The 19,249-nt window shown below is 39.0% G+C and overlaps 1 protein-coding gene across 1 annotated transcript in view; it reads right to left on the bottom strand.

The window, feature by feature from the left end:
- The window catches only part of LOC126273290 (mutS protein homolog 5-like), a 260,615-nt gene that overhangs the window by 105,347 nt on the left and 136,019 nt on the right, over window positions 1-19,249 (bottom strand). The window contains exons 15-16 of the mRNA XM_049976835.1: window positions 8,300-8,449; window positions 7,919-8,131 (exon numbers count right to left, since the gene is read on the bottom strand). Coding sequence (XP_049832792.1) covers window positions 7,919-8,131; window positions 8,300-8,449 — 363 coding nt within the window. The remainder of the gene's footprint in view (window positions 1-7,918; window positions 8,132-8,299; window positions 8,450-19,249) is intronic.

Below are 19,249 nucleotides of genomic sequence, written 5' to 3'. Positions count from 1 at the left end.
CATCATATTTCTGTTCCATCAGCTGCATCATATTTCTGTTCCATAATGTGCCACGAATATTCTTGGACAAGTGACACCCATACATTCCCAAAGAATTTCGGCACGTAGTTTACTGAGCATTGCATAACCCTGCTCATCTGGGCATTGGCAAGGTTAGTGGCAAGCAAGGTGGAGTGGCCAGGAATCCAGAAGGACTGCCAAGAATGGGTATGTTCCTGCCTCCATTGCTACTGCAGCAATGTAAGCTGATGTGCCTTCACACCACTTGCACATTCTCCAATGCTGAAAGCAAGATTTTCATGTATTCATGTGGACAAAGGAGGACCCTAAACTGATTCAGACGGTCGTTGCTATCTAGTTACTGTAGTGGATCATTTTATGAGGTGGCCCAAAGCTACTCCCATTCCAGACATCTCTGCTAAGGCAGTAGCAAAAGTACTGTTGCCTACATGGTTTTTGAGACTTGGCATTCCTAAAACCGTTAAGATGGACCGTGGATGCCAGTTCGAGTCACAGGTGTTTAATGAGCTTCTTCAATTACGTGGATGCAACTATTTGCCCTCCACTACCCACCATCCCACTAGTAATGGAATGGTGGGGAGGCTGCAGCAAACACTAAAGATGGTGCTGATCCGTTACTCATCAATGTGGACAGCCGCATTGCAGCTGATATTGTTTGCCAGCACACATCAGTAAAGGAGGATCTGAATATGTTTTCCAGCCCATCTGATCCATGGTGAGCAGCTTCATGTATCATGTGAACCCATTGTACCAGTACCAGTTCAGCCAATCATTCCAGAAACAATGACAGAACTTGCATGACAGTTCATCTCCCTGATGAGAAATTCGCTTGTAGGCCTACCTGTCAAGCATGTACAGAGAAAGGTTTCCAATCATAAAGATCTGCTTACAGGATCTCATGTCTGGCTCAGAGATGACACCATGTACAAATTGTTATGCCCACCAGATACTGGTCCTTACAGAACACTTTCAAGATTGATCATAGTGACAGGAATGGAAGTCTCTATAGAGTGACTAAATGTGGCCTACCTTTGCAAGGAGGAACTTCCACAGCCAGTCTTTCCTTCTCGTGCTGTCAAGTCTCACATAACCCAGGATGCTGCTCGACTTTTCTGAACTCTACCTCTTTTCCTAAACCTCACCAGTCCTTTACCTTTACACCTCTTTTTCCCCTGCAATCTTTCTACCAGAAGGAGGAACCATCGGCTCCAAAAGGTTGCAAACTGTAATACTTTTTTATGTGTGTTCTTCTGCTACTGCTTGGTGAGTACATTTTTTATCTATCCAAATACATTACTCTTATCAACTTAGGAATTCTGTGCTTTTCCAAATGAGGTTGGTGATCCCCAGAACATCTGTATTCACATCCAAGCAGTATCTCCTCTTGCAAAGTTGATTTGATTGCTGTCCCATCTTGAAGATGTGTGCCTCACCATTCAGCATGACTCAACACATGCAAATAAAAAAACATGTGGTGTCACCGCCAGACACCACACTTGCTAGATGGTAGCCTTTAAATCGGCCACGGCCCGTTAGTATACGTTGGATCCGCGTGTCAGTGATTGCAGACCGAGCACCGCCACCCGGCAGGTCTAGTCTAAGAGACTCCCTAGCACTCGCCCCGGTTGTACAGCCGACTTTGCTGCCAATGGTTCACTGTCTACATACACTCTCATCTGCAGAGACGACAGTTTAGCATAGCCTTCAGCTACATGATTTGCTACGACCTAGCAAGGTGCCCTATTTAGTTACTATAAGAACTATCTTCAAGAATGTATTCTGAACAGATAATATTGTGAATCATATACTGTCAAGAGTGACGTTCATCGTTAATGGATTAAAGTTAAGTACCAAACTAATTATGTCCGCTTTCTGAATTCTCATTCCTTGTCATGTTCCAGACCTCGTGTCAGTAAAGTTCTTCCCTCCTCATGCCAGCCTGCGTGAGCTAAAACATGTGCATTTTGGCCTCCACTTGTAACACGGTGTTGGCTTCTGCTAACACAAAAAAAAAACCTGCTTAGTATTTGTGATTTTTACCTATGGCAACTTATTTCATAGTTTTCATTCGTCAATATCATTCGTCAGCAAGAAAAAATAGGAACACACACCACTCCTATGGATACAACAAAGTAATCAGGACAGATCATGCAGGACATGCGCATGCCCAGGCATGTGACAGTAAATGATTCGTGCATTGAAATGACAGTCTGCAGAATTTTTTGTGATGGGCAGTTCACCTGATCAGTAACAAGGCTCTATTTCTAGTTAGTCTAATAAATATTTTATGGGTCAGTTTTACATTCATGATATAATAAAAATTCAGATCTCAGCTGCAGCTGGGCATTGAAATAAATCCAATGGTGACAAGTTAAAACTTGTGCTGGGCTGACGCTCACAACAGGATTTCCCACTTTCCCTTTAGTGCTTCAGCTATCTGAGCATGCTTTCCACATTGCTAAATCAGAAAGTAGTGTCTGCCCCTTTGAACGTATCCAAAAGAACAGATGGTTCAAATGGCTCTGAGCACTATGGGACTTAACAAAGAACAGACGCCACACATATAAGTAACAGTTTTCCTCTGACAACCCTGTAGTTCTGTAAGCTAGGATAATGTCATAAATTTTTTTCTCTATGTTTCTACTAGCAGTACTAAACACTTCACATCCAGAAGATAAATACTGACCAGTAACTATATCTCACAATTTATTAATTAATTTTGTTTCTGATTACAGGGTCTTTATAAAAGAGAGATGTAGTCCGGAAATAATTTAATAAATTTCATTTCAGTTTTTTTAGAAAAATATGAATGTCCAATATTTTGAAGCTACAATTTAGTATTGTTTGTATTTTCATCTCTCTTTCTAGCTGTGGCAATGATATTCTCTAAAACATGTATTTCACCTAAGTAAGTTCTATAAACAACAAAAAGGACAGGAAAACAATCCATGATTTAAAGTTGGTGGTCGTAATCTGACAGACTCCATGAAAACAGTTATAAAAGTCTATGATACCAGATCGACATACACAAATCTCAATTTGTATCTGTTCTTTGTCCATGAACTTTCTACTGGCTGCTCTCACAAACCAAGGTTCAAGGAGCACTCAAATTTATGTGTATGCAAAGCACAGGGCGTTGTTACTTCACTCATAGTGCTGCCAGCAAGAGAAATGAGACCTTTTTGGCTAAGAGTCTCATATACAACACAGAGAAACTGCCAATATGTAAGTAACACTCTTAATATTCTTCTACTCTTTTGAGTGCAAGTTATATTAATTTACCCAATGTGTAAGCATTCTCAGGAGAAACCCTGTATTGAGATCTTTATACCCTGGATGGCTTTCATAGAGTTAGAAACATAAGTGTTTGGCTGAACAGCAGTTTATCCACTCTCATAGCAGTGAGTCAATTAGGTATACTGGCTGCTATTAGAATTTTGTTGACTGAAGTCTGCCGTTGTTGAAAGGGACTACCTATGCCTGGAGCTTCCATGGCCACAACAGTAATGCTTTTTGCTGTGTTTCCACCAGATGCTACAGATTTCAGAATGCACCACACACCAGGCAGTCTCAGCGTGATGCCACAAAAAATACGGTCGGCCATCTCACTGATGAAGTACATATCAGGAACTATTTTACACTTTTTCTACAAGACACTCAAGTAGTCCATAGTCCATTCATCCATTAATGGTTATGACTGCTGGCAGAGAGAGCACCTGGAGCTATTTGATACATCTATCAAATAGACCACAGCAGGACACTATTACACCACGGACAATATTTACATGGCCGCAAGACAACACTTGGCCAGCTCCAGTTGCGTGCAGTGATTGGATAGCTCTCATGTGCTGTCGTCAGTTGCCGACCAGTTGTTGGACAGTTAACATCGAGTGTCAAAGATTAGTTGAAGTGCTAGTCAAGGTGTGTATCTACTGGCAGACTGAACTTATAAAACGTCTCTAATTTCAGTCCCTGCTGAACTTCAGGTAGTCTTGTACCTAATCATCTACTGTGTGCCATCAGGTTAGTTTCAGAACTTTACATCAGTGCTACACCTTCTCACAAAGTAAACGTTGAGTATATTTTGTTGCACATTATTTTAATAAATGACTGTTCTTATTTCTCATATGTTGCCTCAGTTATTCTGTTATAGATATATTGTCCTTGATATGACCACTGCAGTGTAATGTATTTCCCTGGTACGTGTGCAAGTAGGCTGCTTTCCTATACCCTCGGAATTTTTCAACTTGTTGTCAGCTTCCTGCTACCTTTACCTTGGGCACCTAATTATTGGTAAATGCAATGCTCCTACATTTCCTTGTCAGGAAACAAGTCATAACACCTTCATATTAAACCTTGGTCTCGCTGGTCCAGATGGTATCCCCTAAGACCCTCTTGTCATACAGTGAAGGCTGCAGAACTAGAAAATCAAAAGATAGCAATGGAAAGGATTTTTGCTGTCGATATTGTAGGCTATTCATACAGGGTCAGATGATGGTAGAGCAGAAGTATGAATAATAATGAACAAACATGACAATCACAGATGTGGATTACACTGATGTTACATAAATATATGATAATACTAAAGAACTTGTAACATATGTCATAGGAAATTAGAGTTTATTCATAATGGGAAACTAGGACATTGCCATTGGTGAAGCTAGGGAATGAAAAATAATGAGACAATTTGCCCCAGGAAGTGATATGAGAGGGAACAAAGTTAAAGGAATTCTTTGTTATACACATATCAAAAAAGGTTTTGCATCACCCTTATTCTGACAGTTCCGAAACTTGTACATCGGCCCCCACATAATGCCACCCCAAAACATTAGGGACCCTCCACCTTGCTGCACTCGCTGGACAGTGTGTCTAAGGCGTTCAGCCTGACCAGGTTGCTTTCAAACACGTCTCTGACGATTGTCTGGTTGAAGGCATATGAAACACTCATCGGTGAAGAGAACGTGATGCCAAACCTGAGTGGTCCATTCAGCATGTTGTTGGGACCATCTTTGCTGCACTGCATGGTGTCGTGGTTGGACTTCGCCATGGACATCAGGAGTGAGGTTGCGCATCATGCACTATTGCATACAGTCTGAGTCCTCACAAGACGTCCTGTGGCTGCACGAAAAGCATTATTCAACATGGTGGCATTGCAGTCAGGCTTCCTCCGAGCCATAATATGAAGGTAGTGGTCATCCACTGCAATGGTAGCTCTTGGGCGGCCTGAGCGAGGCACATCATCGACAGTTCCTGTCTATCTGTATCCCCTCCATGTCCGGACAACATCGCTTTGGTTCACTCCAAGATGTCCTTGTTGACAGCCCTTCTTGGCACAAAGTAACAATGCGGATGCGATGGAACCGCGGTATTGACCATCTAGGAATGGTTGAACTACAGACAATTTGAGCCGTGTCCCTCCTTCCTGGTGGAATTGATTGGCTGTTGGACCCCCTCCATCTAACAGGCGCTTCTCATGCATGGTTGTTGACATCTTTGAGCGGATTTAGTGACATCTCTGAAGAGTCAAAGGAACTGTGTCTGTAATACAATATCCACAGTCAACATCTATCTTCAGGAGTATTGGGACCCAGGGTGAGGCAAAACTTTTTTTGATGTGTATAGATGAACTAGCAAAAGCACATTCAAAGAACGATTTGAGAAGAAAATGCATATGGAAGAAGCCACCAGATTACAGGTAACAAACTATTTTTGGTAAAACAGAGTTCAAGAATCAAGTTGAAGACTGCTAAAGCTGTGCAACTGCAGACACTGTCAATGATCATCCTCTAGCACTAATAATATGGCAGTTTAAATTAAGTACATTAAAAAAAAAAGCAACTGAAGCATTGGTATCTACACTAGTTGAAAGAACGACAAATTCATATTACCTTGAAGAACATGTTGCAAAGCACATGACACTTCAATGAGTTACTGGATGGAAAACAAATGAAATGGTCTTAAAAAAGGTTATGTAAATGCAGCAGAAAAATACTAGGTTTGAAGAAGGCAGGTAATTTTAGAGGTTGCTTATTGATTTTGGACAGGCAACAACTGACGAGGTGAATAAATTTCACTACCTCAGAAGTTCAATAAACAGATACAAGAAAAACATATTAGTAGGACTGTGCAAGGCAAAAGGGACAACTGTAAAAATTAAGAGTTACTAACATTCAGAAATATACAACTTACAATGAGAAAAAGACACATGAAGAGTTATTTCTGAAGCACAGCTCTATATAGGTGCAAAACATGGACAACTGGAAAGATAGCAATGAAATTGTTAGAAGCATCTGAAACGTAGAGTCACTAGAAGATTAGAGGGATTAAACGAGTAAGGAGAGAAGACAAAGAAATTCTGCAATGAGAAGGGGAAAGTTACAATATCCTCTTAAGGAATATGAAGAACAGATAGATTGGTTGGGCACATGTTATGACACTGATAGTTTCTGAAAACAGTAGCTGAAGGGATGTTGGGCAGAAAGAATCACAGTGGCAAGCGTAAAAATGAGTACATAAGGTATATTATCAATAATTTGAGATGAGACGATTGTGCTGCAATTAGCTGATAAGTGACAGGAACGAAAAGCTGCAAAAAACCAATTGTTGGGTTGATGACCAAAATACCATCTAGGTAAAGCTCCAAATTCTGGCACTAGATGGTGCAATTGAGCCAAACCAACTGCTGTGTCATCCTTTGTCAATGGGTTTACTGCATGTGGTATGGAGGACCGTGTGGTCAGCATATTGCTCTCCCCATCATTATTGGGTTTCTTGACCTTGGAACTGCTCCTAATTGGTCAAGCAGCTCCTTAGTTACCCTCACGAAGCTAAATGTACCATGTACCAATCCTCCCACCAAGGAAAAATCCCTACCAGTAACAGGAATCAAACTCGGGTCCTCTGCATGGTAATAAACCGCACTGACCACACAACTACAGATGCAGACAAAACAACACATAACAAACACAAATTACCTTTCAAATACCTTTATTATTCTAGACATTAACAAAATAAAATGTAGAAACTGTTGTGTAAGTAAATTTGTTATATTATTATAATAATAACTGAGAGAGGTCTGTAAATCATAAACTTTATAAACAGCAACCACACAAAAGCATGGTTTAAAAAGTTTATTTAAATCAGACAGTTACCTCTTTGGATTTATTACAAATCCATCTTCAGTTGGTTCAAACAGATTTCGTTACTTTCCAGGCAGGGGTCTTATTTTGCACTTGTTCATATTTTGGTCAACTTACAAGAGATTTTCCTTTTCTTTTTGACTTACACTGGAAAATTCATGACATGATTTTATAGTTGATAAAACATGAAATGTGGCAAAAACTTACAAGGTTTACATTTATGTGTGATGAATTCATCTTTTGTTTATGTTATGCATTTTAAAGTTTATATTTTTATAGCATTCACATAGTGCACAAGCAAAGAATGTGTTAACTTCAAAATGCATAACAAAAATATAGAGTAAATTCGTTGCACAGAAATATGAACTGTGAAAGTTTTTGCCTCATTTCATGTTTTACTATATTTAAAACCATTTCGTAAATGTTTCTGTATAGTTTAAAACAAATCTTTTGTAATTTTACTTAAATATCAATGAAAAACTTTTTTTAGCTTAGGGCATCAAACCAGTAAAGAGTACAAAAAAGGCCCCAGCAGGAAATCTCTAAAAGCCATCTGACGAAGGTTTTGTACTAAATTTGGTGCTGGCAATAGTCTGATGTGAATAAACTTTCTTTTAACCTGTGACCGCTTGCTGTTTAAATTATAAACATTATAACTCTACTACAGCCACAGTTCACAATATGTCAGCTTTCAACAATACAGCGCTACATGGTAGATCTTCAATAACTTAGTATCGATTTCCATCATGTTACGTTACCTGAAAATTCAAGTACTGTGTTTCTGGTAGCAACTGTACAGCACGGTGAAAATGAGTTGATACAAACACATGAGGGCAATTGTCACCACGACTTAAAAATTGCTCCAAGCTACCTACTAACAATCCTAAGCCATCTGATTCAACTGTCCCTTTACCAAATTCATCAATGATGATAAGGGATGAAGGTGTAGAACAGTAAAGTGCCTTTGACATCTATCAAACAAACAGAAATGAAGTTAGCATGAACAGCAGTCAAAAAATTGGGACAATGGTATAAATAGAAATGGTGAAAGCAAAGGTCAGTGTAATTTAAGTATATCAAAAAGGCAATATCCAACTAAGTTTTGCCATGAAAAACAATATTCTCAGTATTTTTCTTACCTGCTTAAGATCAATCATGAAAGCTGATAACCTTGTAGCTATTGACTCCACTGTTTGTATCCTCGTGAAAATATGACTCAAGCATCCAATTGTTGCACTAGTGGCAGGTACAAAACTACCTATGTGAGTCAAATATGCAATTAGTGCCACCTATAAATGCACATAAAATAAAATTTTTGTACACAAAGATCAGTTTTCTATGTGATGCAGTATATCATTGACAATAGCTTGAACTTCCATCTTAGAACTATCACAGCACATGAAGTCTCGAAAGTAAGGGAACATCTGTTGACAGATAACATGCGCTTGTAGTTAAAAAATCTTTCACCATCTGCTGAAACAGCTGTAGCATGCACTTGATAGTTTCCTTTAGTTTCAAAAATGAATCTAAAACATCAAAGAACTAATATCAAAATTTCACAAAAGGTCATTATGTCTGGCACAATGTCGAAAGGAAATAGAAATACTTTTATTTCAGTGCCATACCTGGTACAAGCTAACAACAGTAAGTGACATGATAATGACAATAAACAGAAGAACCATAAATTTATTTTCATCATTCTTGAGCAACGTTGATGCATCTTGGAGGCATATGCATTGTCTGATCTTGCCAACATTAAAAGAGTGAATTGTTGTGTCATATATGCATGTTAAACACAAACATCTACGAAATGAAGCAAAACTTTAAAGATGACATCATCCATGAAAAATTAGACGAAGTACAGTTCCCATATGACAAAAAGGCAAAATTAGAATTACATTTCTATAGCCTCAATATTCAGGATTTTAGTAGCTGTGAGCAATGCGTAGCTCATGAGGAAGGGAAGACTACATTCAATAAACTCCTGGAGTTGCAAGTAAACTATGATAAAATGTAAAGAAGCAGCCGACTGACTGAGTGATGAATCTACTACACATACATGTCTTACATCTATGTACATACTCCGTACGCCACCATAAGGTGTTTGTGTTTGTGTGTGTGTGCAAATGGAGAGAGAAAAACACCTATTTATTTGTCATTGTGAGAGCCCTAATTTCTCATATCTTGCCCTTATGATCCTTATGCCAAACGTATGTCGACAGCTGTAGAATCTTTCTGCAGTCAGCCACAGGTGCCACTTTTCTAAATTTTCTAAACAGTATTTCATGAGAAGAATGTGAAATTTAGAATTTCATCTTTACTTTTGCTTTCTTCTATTGCCACACTAGAGTGGTCAGTGAGTGTCTGAATAGTAGCCTTCAAACTGCTTAGTGATTTTACATAGGACCAGAATTTTCCCAGGTTCTCAGTGTGATCTTTCATTAACACGGTATGAATGAAAGTGGAAGTAGTAATATGTTTCATGCATCAATCTTTTTTTTTTGAACCGAGAATGCAACAATTTTGGTTCCTCAGCATTTTCTGAATTTTGTTATTAAATCACAGTGGGTGTTTTCCACCATTAAACCATTTACTCTGTACTTACTTCTCCCATTTAGAAGGATATCCATAGCGAGCATTCCCTCTCATAAATGTTGCCTTCAGAGGCAACCTAAAAATTCACCCTCCCAGTTCCCAAGTCACTAGTTGTGCCAATCTTCATAAACTGCAAATGGCTATTGGTGTAACAAATCAGCTGCACATCAAAGCACATTCAAATAAATCTACTCTGTCAAACTTCAAATAATAGCTAATAACTGTTAGATGCTACTTTAAAGTAGCTCATTGTGTCATATTTCTTTTCATTTGCTGAGGGGCACTTTCATTTACACTGTGTGGCTGGTGACTGCTGCTTGCTGCTAGAGGTGGAAGTCGTCGTCATTGGTACTATAGCCCAACATATGCAATTCAACACTAGGAGGCACTCACTGAGCAACCACTACTACAAATAAGCACCATAAATGAGCATGAATATCTCTATTACGCTATGTCACAAAACTCATCTCATTGGTATGGAGTGAGAACAATGAGTACAGTTAATGAAGTCATTCCTAATTTTTTTCATAGTCAACAATACATTGTAAATGAGTATGGTGCATAGATGTGGTTTACTCCGAATCTGGAGCACTGTGAGGTGTAAAAACTTATTGAACAGAGTGAAATGTGACCAATATTGTTCAGTGTTTTATACTTCATAAATGAACGAAAATTGGAAATGAAAGTGAAATAATTGAAAAATATGCTACCCACAATGAAATATCACAAGAAATGGGTGAGTCAAACTCAAATATATCTATTAAAAATTCTAGTGGTTGTAATGATTGAGAAAATTTAGACCTGGCCAGAACTTATGGCTTTACTGATGACCTCACTGTTTGGTCCCCTCCCCCAAATTAACCAACCAACTTCTGGCATCAAGTACTTTCATGAAAGCAATGAAATATCATAAGAAAGGGATGAATCAAACTCAAATATACCTATTAAAAATTCTAGTGATTGCACTGATAGAGAAAATTCAGACCAAGCCAGAACTTCAAGTACTTTGTCGAAAAGGGTTGTTGTCTCCTGATTGCTATTTCCAATGTTGGAAATTCTTTTGAAGGCAAGGAGATAAATGAGTCCCTAAAATATAAGGTTTTACTGAATCTATGGTAATATGCACAAACTGTAAATTTAGGAATGCTGTAGATGGCATAATGAGAACATTTTGATTTCAATGGCTGTGAGGGCATTTTGATTTGACTGGCTGTCTTTATATCCATGGTTGATTTATTCTGAAGTAGTTAATGGTGCACTTTTTAAATTATGTGTGCTTTCTCGGCCACATACAACACATAACAGTCATTATGCCACCTTCATAAGCTGTCCATTCACCAATTTCAAAGTTTCACAAATCTGCCAAAATGCATAAAGATGCAGCTGAAAAGTGAGGTAATTTCATCAGTATTATAACAAACCAACTACAAGTGCAGAAGAAATTGTCAGTGTGAATCTTGTGAAATTAGTACAAACTGATCATGCTAAGTTGGAATAAACTGTTTCCTGCATTACATAACTTCCCTTTAAGAGGGCAAACCCCCCCCCCCCCCCCTGAATATTTCTTTCCAAAACTAAAATGGTTTGGATTCTGAAACATCACACAGATTTATATTTGCGTTATTCTACAGGCAGTGCGTAGTTGAAAAAACAATGTAGTTTCCACATAAATTGATTTGAAAACCAATGTTGAAGCTTAAAGTAATCGTTCAAAGTGCAAAATGTTGTCTATATTAAATTTTCCATAGTATGAAAACAATTAAATGACAAAGTAGGCTAATGACAGAATGTAAAATCTAAGAATGTAAAAACAATTTTTTCTGTAATCACACTGTTAGCTTGTTTATGCTTCCAATATTGACTAGGTACCTTAGAAAGCAATACGAGAAAATGATGAACAGATAACAACACCCTCAAAATTTCTAAATCACATGTATGAGGAAAATGTTTTGGCCCTATTGACATAAAAACTCGCAGTGCCACTGTCCCAGCAATAGCAGGGGTTGGGAGTGGTGGGCCAGTACCATGGCCACCGCATTCTTTTAGTGCCATTCCCATAGATTTCTTTTTGTGGGGGAAGATTAAGTGCCTGGTGAACAAGACACCGAAATAACTAATTTAAAAGAACAACATTTTTAGCGGACAACATTCATCACACAGCAGCTTGAACACCATCTCTGAAAATTGCTAGCTTCAAAAGATTCTTGGAACTCTAGTGGGGAAATGGTGCACATTACATTTTTGTCACATGAGAAAGTCTCCTCCAAACTCTAAAATGTTGTAAATGTAATTTGTTTCTACCCTGTATATACACACAATGTGATTCAGTGGAATGGTGTTCAATTTTTACTGGGTACAGAAATACAGCTGTTGGAATGTAATGCAAAGAAAACTATATTCCTAAAAGGCTCATATGGGGCACAGACACTGTTGCAGTTTTACCTATCTAACAGCTTTCAGGGGCAATAAAAATTTTATTTTCAATATTTCATACAGTTACTGACCAAATTTTAAAAACTGTCATAATTTAATCATTAAGAACTGTAATCACAAGTTAAATGTTTCACACAATAAGTCATTTATTATAATTGGTTATGAACTGTAGATTAAAACTGAAGAAACTGCAAAAAGGTGGGATGTTAAGAAGATGGGACCTGGGTAAACTGAAAGAACCAGAGGTTGTAGAGTTTCAGAGAGAGCCATTAGGGAACGATTGACAAGAACAGGAGAAAGAAATACAATAGAAGAAGAATCGATAGCTTTGAGAGATGAAATAGTGAAGGCATTAGAGGATCAAGTAGGTAAAAAGAAGAGGGCTAGTAGAAATCCTTGGGTAACAGAAGAGATACTGAATTTAATTGATAAAGCAGGCAAAAAGGAACACAAATATGTCAAAAATAAGATCAACAGTAAGGGCCAAATGGCCAAGCAGGAATGGCTAGAGCACAAATGTAAGGATGTAGAGGCATATAACACTGGGAGTAGGATAGATACTGCGTACAGGAAAATTAAAGAGACCTTTGGAGAAAAGAGAACCACCTGTATGAATACCAAGAGCACAGATGGAAGACTTGTTCTAAGCCAAGAAGGGAAGGCAGAAAGGTGGTAGGAGTATATAGAGAATCTATACAAAAGTGATGTACTTGAGGGCAATATTAAGGAAATGGAAGAGGACATAGATGAAGATGAAATGGGAGATATGATACTGCGTGAAGAGTTTGACAGAGCACTGGAAGACCTGAGTTGAAACAAGGCCCCAGGAGTAGACAACATTCCATTAGAACTACTGATGGCCTTGGGAGAGCTTGTCCTGACAAAACTCTATCATCTGGTGAGCAAGATGTATGAGACAGGCGAAATACCCTCAGATTTCAAGAAGAATATAATAATTCCAATCCCAAAGAAATCAGGTATTGACAGATGTGAAAATTACCGAACTATCAGTTTAATAAGTCATAGCTGCAAAATACTAATGCAAATTCTTTACAGACCAATGGAAAAACTGGTAGAAGCTGACATCGGGAAAGATCAGTCTGGATTCTGTAGAAATGTTGGAACTGACCCTACGACTTATCTTAGAAGCTAGATTAAGGAAAGACAAGCCTTCATTTCTAGCATTTGTAGACTTAGAGAAAGCTTTTGACAATGTTGACTGGTATTCTCTCTTTCAAATTCTGAAGGTAGCAGGGGCAAACAAAGGGGGTGAAAGGCTATTTACAATTTGTACGGAAACCAGATGGCTGTTGTAAGAGTCGGGGGCATGAAAGGAAAGCCATGGTTAGGAAGGGAGTGAGACAGAGTTGTAGCCTATCCCTCAATCTATATATTGATCAAGCTGTAAAGGAAACAAATGAAACATTTGGAGCAGAAATTAAAATCCATGAAGAACAAATAAAAACTTTAAGGTTTGCCGATGACATTGTAATTCTATTAGAGACAGCAAAGGACCTGGAAGAGCAGTTGAATGGAATGGACAGTGTCTTGAAAGGAGGATGTAAGATGAACATCAACAAAAGTGAAATGAGGCTAATGGAATGTACACTACTGGCCATTAAAATTGCTACACCAAGAAGAAATGCAGATGATAAAAAGCGGTTCATTGGACAAATATATTATACTAGAACTGACATGTGATTACATTTTCACGCAATTTGGGTGCATAGATCCTGAGAAATCAGTGCCCAGAACAACCACCTCTGGCCTTAATAACGGTCTTTATACACCTGGGCATTGAGTCAAACAGAGCTTGGATGGCGTTTACAGGTACAGCTGCCCATGTAGCATCAACACGATACCACAGTTTATCAAGAATAGTGATTGGCATATTGTGACAAGCCAGTTGCTCGGCCACCATTGACCAGACATTTTCGATTGGGGAGAGATCTGGAGAATGTTCTGGCCAGGACAGCAGTCGAACATTTTCTGTATCCAGAAAGGCCCGTGCAGGACCTGCAACATGCGATCTTGCATTATCCTGCTGAAATGTAGGGTTTTGCAGAGATCAAATGAAAGGTAGAGCCACGGGTCGTAACACATCTGAAATATAGCATCCACTGTTCAAAGTGCCGTCAATGCGAACAAGAGATGACCAAGACGTGTAACCAATGGCACCGCATACCATCACGCCGGCTGATACGCCAGTCTGGTGATTGAGGAATACATGCTTCCAATGTGCACTCACCACGTTGTCACCAAACACGGATACGACCATCATGATGCTGTAAACAGAACCTGGATTCATCCGAAAAAATTACATTTTACTATTCGTGCACCCAGGTTCATCATTGAGTACACCATCACAGGAGGCGTTCCTGTCTGTGATGCAGCGTCAAGGGTAGACACAGCCATGGTCCCTGAACTGATAGTCCATGCTGCTGCAAACATCGTCAAACTGTTCGTGCAGATGGTTGTTGTCTTGCAAACATCCCCATCTGCTGACTCAGGGATCGAGACGTGGATGCACACTCCATTACAGACATGCAGATAAGATGCCTGTCATTTCGACTGCTAGTGATACGAGGCCATTGGGATCCAGCATGGCGTTCCGTATTACCCTCCTGAACCCACCGATTCCATATTCTGCTAACAGTCATTGGATCTTGACCAACGCGAGCAGCAATGTCGCAATACGATAAACTGCAATCGTGATAGGCTACAATCCGATCTTTATCAAAGTCGGAAATGTGATGGTACACATTTCTCCTCCTTACACAAGGCATCACAACAATGTTTCACCAGGCAACACCGATCAACTGCTGTTTGCGTATGAGGAATCAGTTGGAAACTGTCCTAATGTCAGCACGTTGTAGGTGTCACCACTGGCACCAACCTTGTGTGAATACTCTGAAAAGCTAATCATTTGCATGTCACAGCATCTTCGTCCTGTTGGTTAAAATTTGCGTCTGTAGCACCTCATCTTTGTGTTGTAGCAATTTTAATGGCCAGTAGTGTAGTTGAATTATATCATGTGATGCTGAGGGAACTGGATTAGGAAATGAGATACTTAAAGTAGTAAAGGAGTTTTGCTATTTGGGGAGCAAAATAACTGATGATGGTCGAAGTAAAGGGGATATAAAATGTAGACTGGCAATGACAAGGAAAGTGTTTCTGAAGAAGAGGAATTTGTTAACATAGAGTATAGATTTAAGTGTCAGGAAGTCGTTTCTGAAAGTATTTGTATGGAGTGTAGCCATGTACAGAAGTGAAACATGGACGATAAATAGTTTAGACAAGAAGAGAATAGAAACTTTTGAAATGTGGTGCTACAGAAGAATGGTGAAGGTTAGGTGGGTAGATCACGTAACTAATGAGGAGGTATTGAATAGAATAGGGGAGAAAAGGAGTTAGTGGCACAACTTGACAAGAGGAAGAGACTGGTTGGGTGGTCATGTTCTGAGGCATCAAGGGATCACAAATTTAGCATTCGAGGGCAGCGTAGAGGGAGACTAAGAGATGAATACACTAAGCAGATTCAGAAGGATGTAAGTTGCAGTGGAGACGAAGAAGCTTGCACAGGATAGAGAAGCATGCAGAGAGGAATCAAACCAGTCTCTGAACTGAAGACAGCAACAACAACAATTACAATTGGAAGCAGTGTAACTCATGTCAAGCAAATTACCTAACTGTATTCATTCAATATATGAAAATCAGAACAAACTATACTCATCAAGTTTTTCCTGCTGACACCTGCACAAAATCATAAAAGGAATATTTTTGCTGCTCATACAGCAAACTGCAGCATCAAGTGTGAGGTTTTAATTTACTGATTCTTTACTATTAATTCTACTCAGACACATTTTGCTGGCAATATCCATGAAATACCACTGAATGTGGCTGCAAAATTTTTCTCACTGAGTGACACATAGCTCTGTAGACCTGAACGCTTCATGCAGAGGAGCTCAATTCTTTAAAGAATCAGTGTTGGGGGTTTACTGGTACTCACAGGAGGTGTTATGCAAAGGCAAACGATTATGGTGAAAGTCGATTTTCATAATTTCCACCTGTGATTTTGATGCACATTTGATTTCTCTCGATAAAATCATGTGTAGCTCATCTGAGGTTGTTTTGATCTTCTTTCATGAGCATTCATAATCCAAATGATCCTCTCATACCTTTTCTCTGTAGATTTCACCTTTCAGCTATTCCTGGAGGCAAAAATCTAAATTTGTAATGACCGGGTACATTGGGGGCCAAGAAACATGACAGTTTCGGCAATGCATCTTCCAGGGAATCCTGGGTATAGATGAATTGTCGCCTGACAGAATGCAGGGGCCCCATCATACTGCAAGAAAATACTCATTCTTGTAGCCAAAGCAACCTTGTTTAAAATTGTCAAAGCTCATTTCAAGAAAGCTGACATAATGGGGACCAGGATGACAATGCAGTAACACAAGAGGCCCCATCAAGTGATTGTCTGTTGAACCATACAACACGTTTACATAAACATCTATACTCTGCAAACCACTGTGAAGTGCATGTCAGATGGTACGTCCTTCTGTGCCAGTTATTAGGGCCTTTTCCCATTCCATTCATGTACAGGACACAGGAAAAGTGATTGTTTAAATGCCTCTCATTGTACTGTAATTAATCTACTCTTATCCTTGATGATGATGATGATGATGATGATGAAGTCCCATACTCCTGTACAGAGCATAGGGGATCATGCGGGACACCCACACTGCTGTACTAGGCAAGGTCCTAGCGGAAGTGGTTTGTCATTGCCTTCCTCCAACTGTAATGGGGATGAATGATGATGATGATGAAGATGACACAACACCCAGTCATCTTGAGGCATGTGAAAATCCCTGACCCCGCCGGGAATCGAACCCGAGACCCCGTGCTCAGGAAGCGAGTACGCTACCGCGAGACCAAAAGCCTTACGGGGGTGATATGGAGGGAGTTTAGTGCATTCTAGAGTCATCATTTAAAGCCAGTTCTTGAAACTTTGTCAGTAGACTTTCTTAGTGTAGAGTCCATCTATCTTTAAGAATCTGACAGTTCAGTTCTGTCAACATCTCAGTAACATTCTCCTGTGGGTTAAACAAACCTGTAACCATTTGTGCTGCCCTTCTCTATATATGTTACACATCACCTGCTAATTCTATTTGTTAGGGTCCCATACACTTTAGCAGTATTCCAGGATGGGTCACATGAGTGATTTGTAGACTGAATGTATTTCCTTAGAATTTCACCAATAGACCCAAGTCTGCTACTTGTTTCACCCATGGCTCAGCCTATGTGATCGTTTCACTTCATGCTTCTACTAAGTGTTACAACCCCGTTCTCTAAGAGTTTACAGATCCAACTGTGACCCACTAATGCCATATTCATAGGTTACAGGTTTTTTTTTTCATTTTGAGAAGTGCACTATTTTACAGTTTTGAACATTTAAAGGAAGTTGCCCATCACTGCACCACTCTGAAATCTTATCAAGGTCTAACTGAATATTTGTAAGCTTCTTTCAGACTGTACTTCACTGTAGATAACTGCATCATTTGCAGAAAGTCGGAGGTTGCTATTAATATTGTCCGCAACATCATTAATTTACAACATGAGCAGCAAGGGACCCAACAGACTTTCCTGGGGTACACTCAAAGTTACTTCTACATCTGCCGATGTCTCTCCATCCAAGATAACATGCTGCATCCTTCCTACCAAAAAATCCTCAATCCAGTCACGTATTTCATCTGATAACCCATATGATTATGCTTCTAATCATAAATGTAGGTGTGACACTGAGTGAACAGCTTTTTGGAAATTGAGCAATTTGAAAATTTACAGAGTGAGAAGCATTCTTGAAAATGTCTCCACAAAGACATGTGGGTTTTTGCCAGACCACTGATGTTAGTTATGAGTTACACCATCATGAGCGAAAGTGGCTTATCAGTAATTAATATTTATGGAATTACTCAGCTATTTGCAATTAGCCACCTCCTTCTCAAAGATGTTGAATCTGCCCATATCCTTGTATGGGGAACACCCAATATTTGTAGAAATTCTGCATGACCAGAATACCAACTGAATAATATCTTCCACTTCAAAACATATGTTGCTCATCTGCATATCAAGAAAGAATATAACTTGGTCACTGTAAAAGTCTCACACAGTTTAGTGAAAACACGAGTTTCGAATCTGGTACCCTGCAGTTAGAAAATAGTTTATCACATTCTCTACACACAGTAGAAGCGTTTTGACAACAAAACTCATACACAAATACAATATTGGCATATTCAGTATTTGTATACTTTTTTTCTTATTTGGACATGATGGCAATAAAAAAAGGTACACGAAAATGGAGTTCTGTGAAAATTTTAAAAAAGAGTAAGCCTTTATGTATTCAGTGTAAAAAAAAAGTATCGTGGTTTGACCTGGAAAATGTTACTGCTGTGAAGTTAAAGTAAAAAATGCAAACAAAATCATTACAAGATCAAAATCTAGTGAAAAAACCATGGCAAATTTAAGTTCAGTGACATCCATATGTAAACACTGCGATGACTTTCATCTCATTTTAACTACGAAAAACAGTGAAATAAGTGAACTTAAAAGGACTTTAGCCTCAATGGAGAAAGAGCTGCAACATCCTGGTTATAAAACTCAACAAACAGAGCATCGACTCAACCCTAAAGAAAGATCGGCTACCAATGACATAAACAAAGGAAGAACGACTGTGGAAACCAGCGCAAAACTTGGAAATATAAAAGTGAGTGCATCATCAAAACAATGTCAATCAGAAACATATTAGTTCAGATAATAATCACAAACAACAAAAACTGTGCGTCGCATCATAAACAAAGTAATGTGGTTAAAAAAATCAGTTGATGGCCTCAAGTGTGTAAAAAAATAACTAAAAGTCTTAATTTGTGCCAATAATCACGGATATCAAATAACAGAATAAGTGGCAGACACAAAAACTAGAGCAAGTGTCCACGCCTTTGTCAAACCAGGAGCAGGCATTGCAAAAGTGACAAAAACAGTGCTGAAAATGTGTGGAAACC

This window comes from Schistocerca gregaria, chromosome 5 (assembly GCF_023897955.1).
Source record: "Schistocerca gregaria isolate iqSchGreg1 chromosome 5, iqSchGreg1.2, whole genome shotgun sequence".
NCBI classification, from domain to species: Eukaryota; Metazoa; Arthropoda; class Insecta; order Orthoptera; family Acrididae; genus Schistocerca; species Schistocerca gregaria.
Note: the sequence above shows the minus strand (reverse complement) of the source record. Positions and strands in the feature narration are given on the sequence as shown.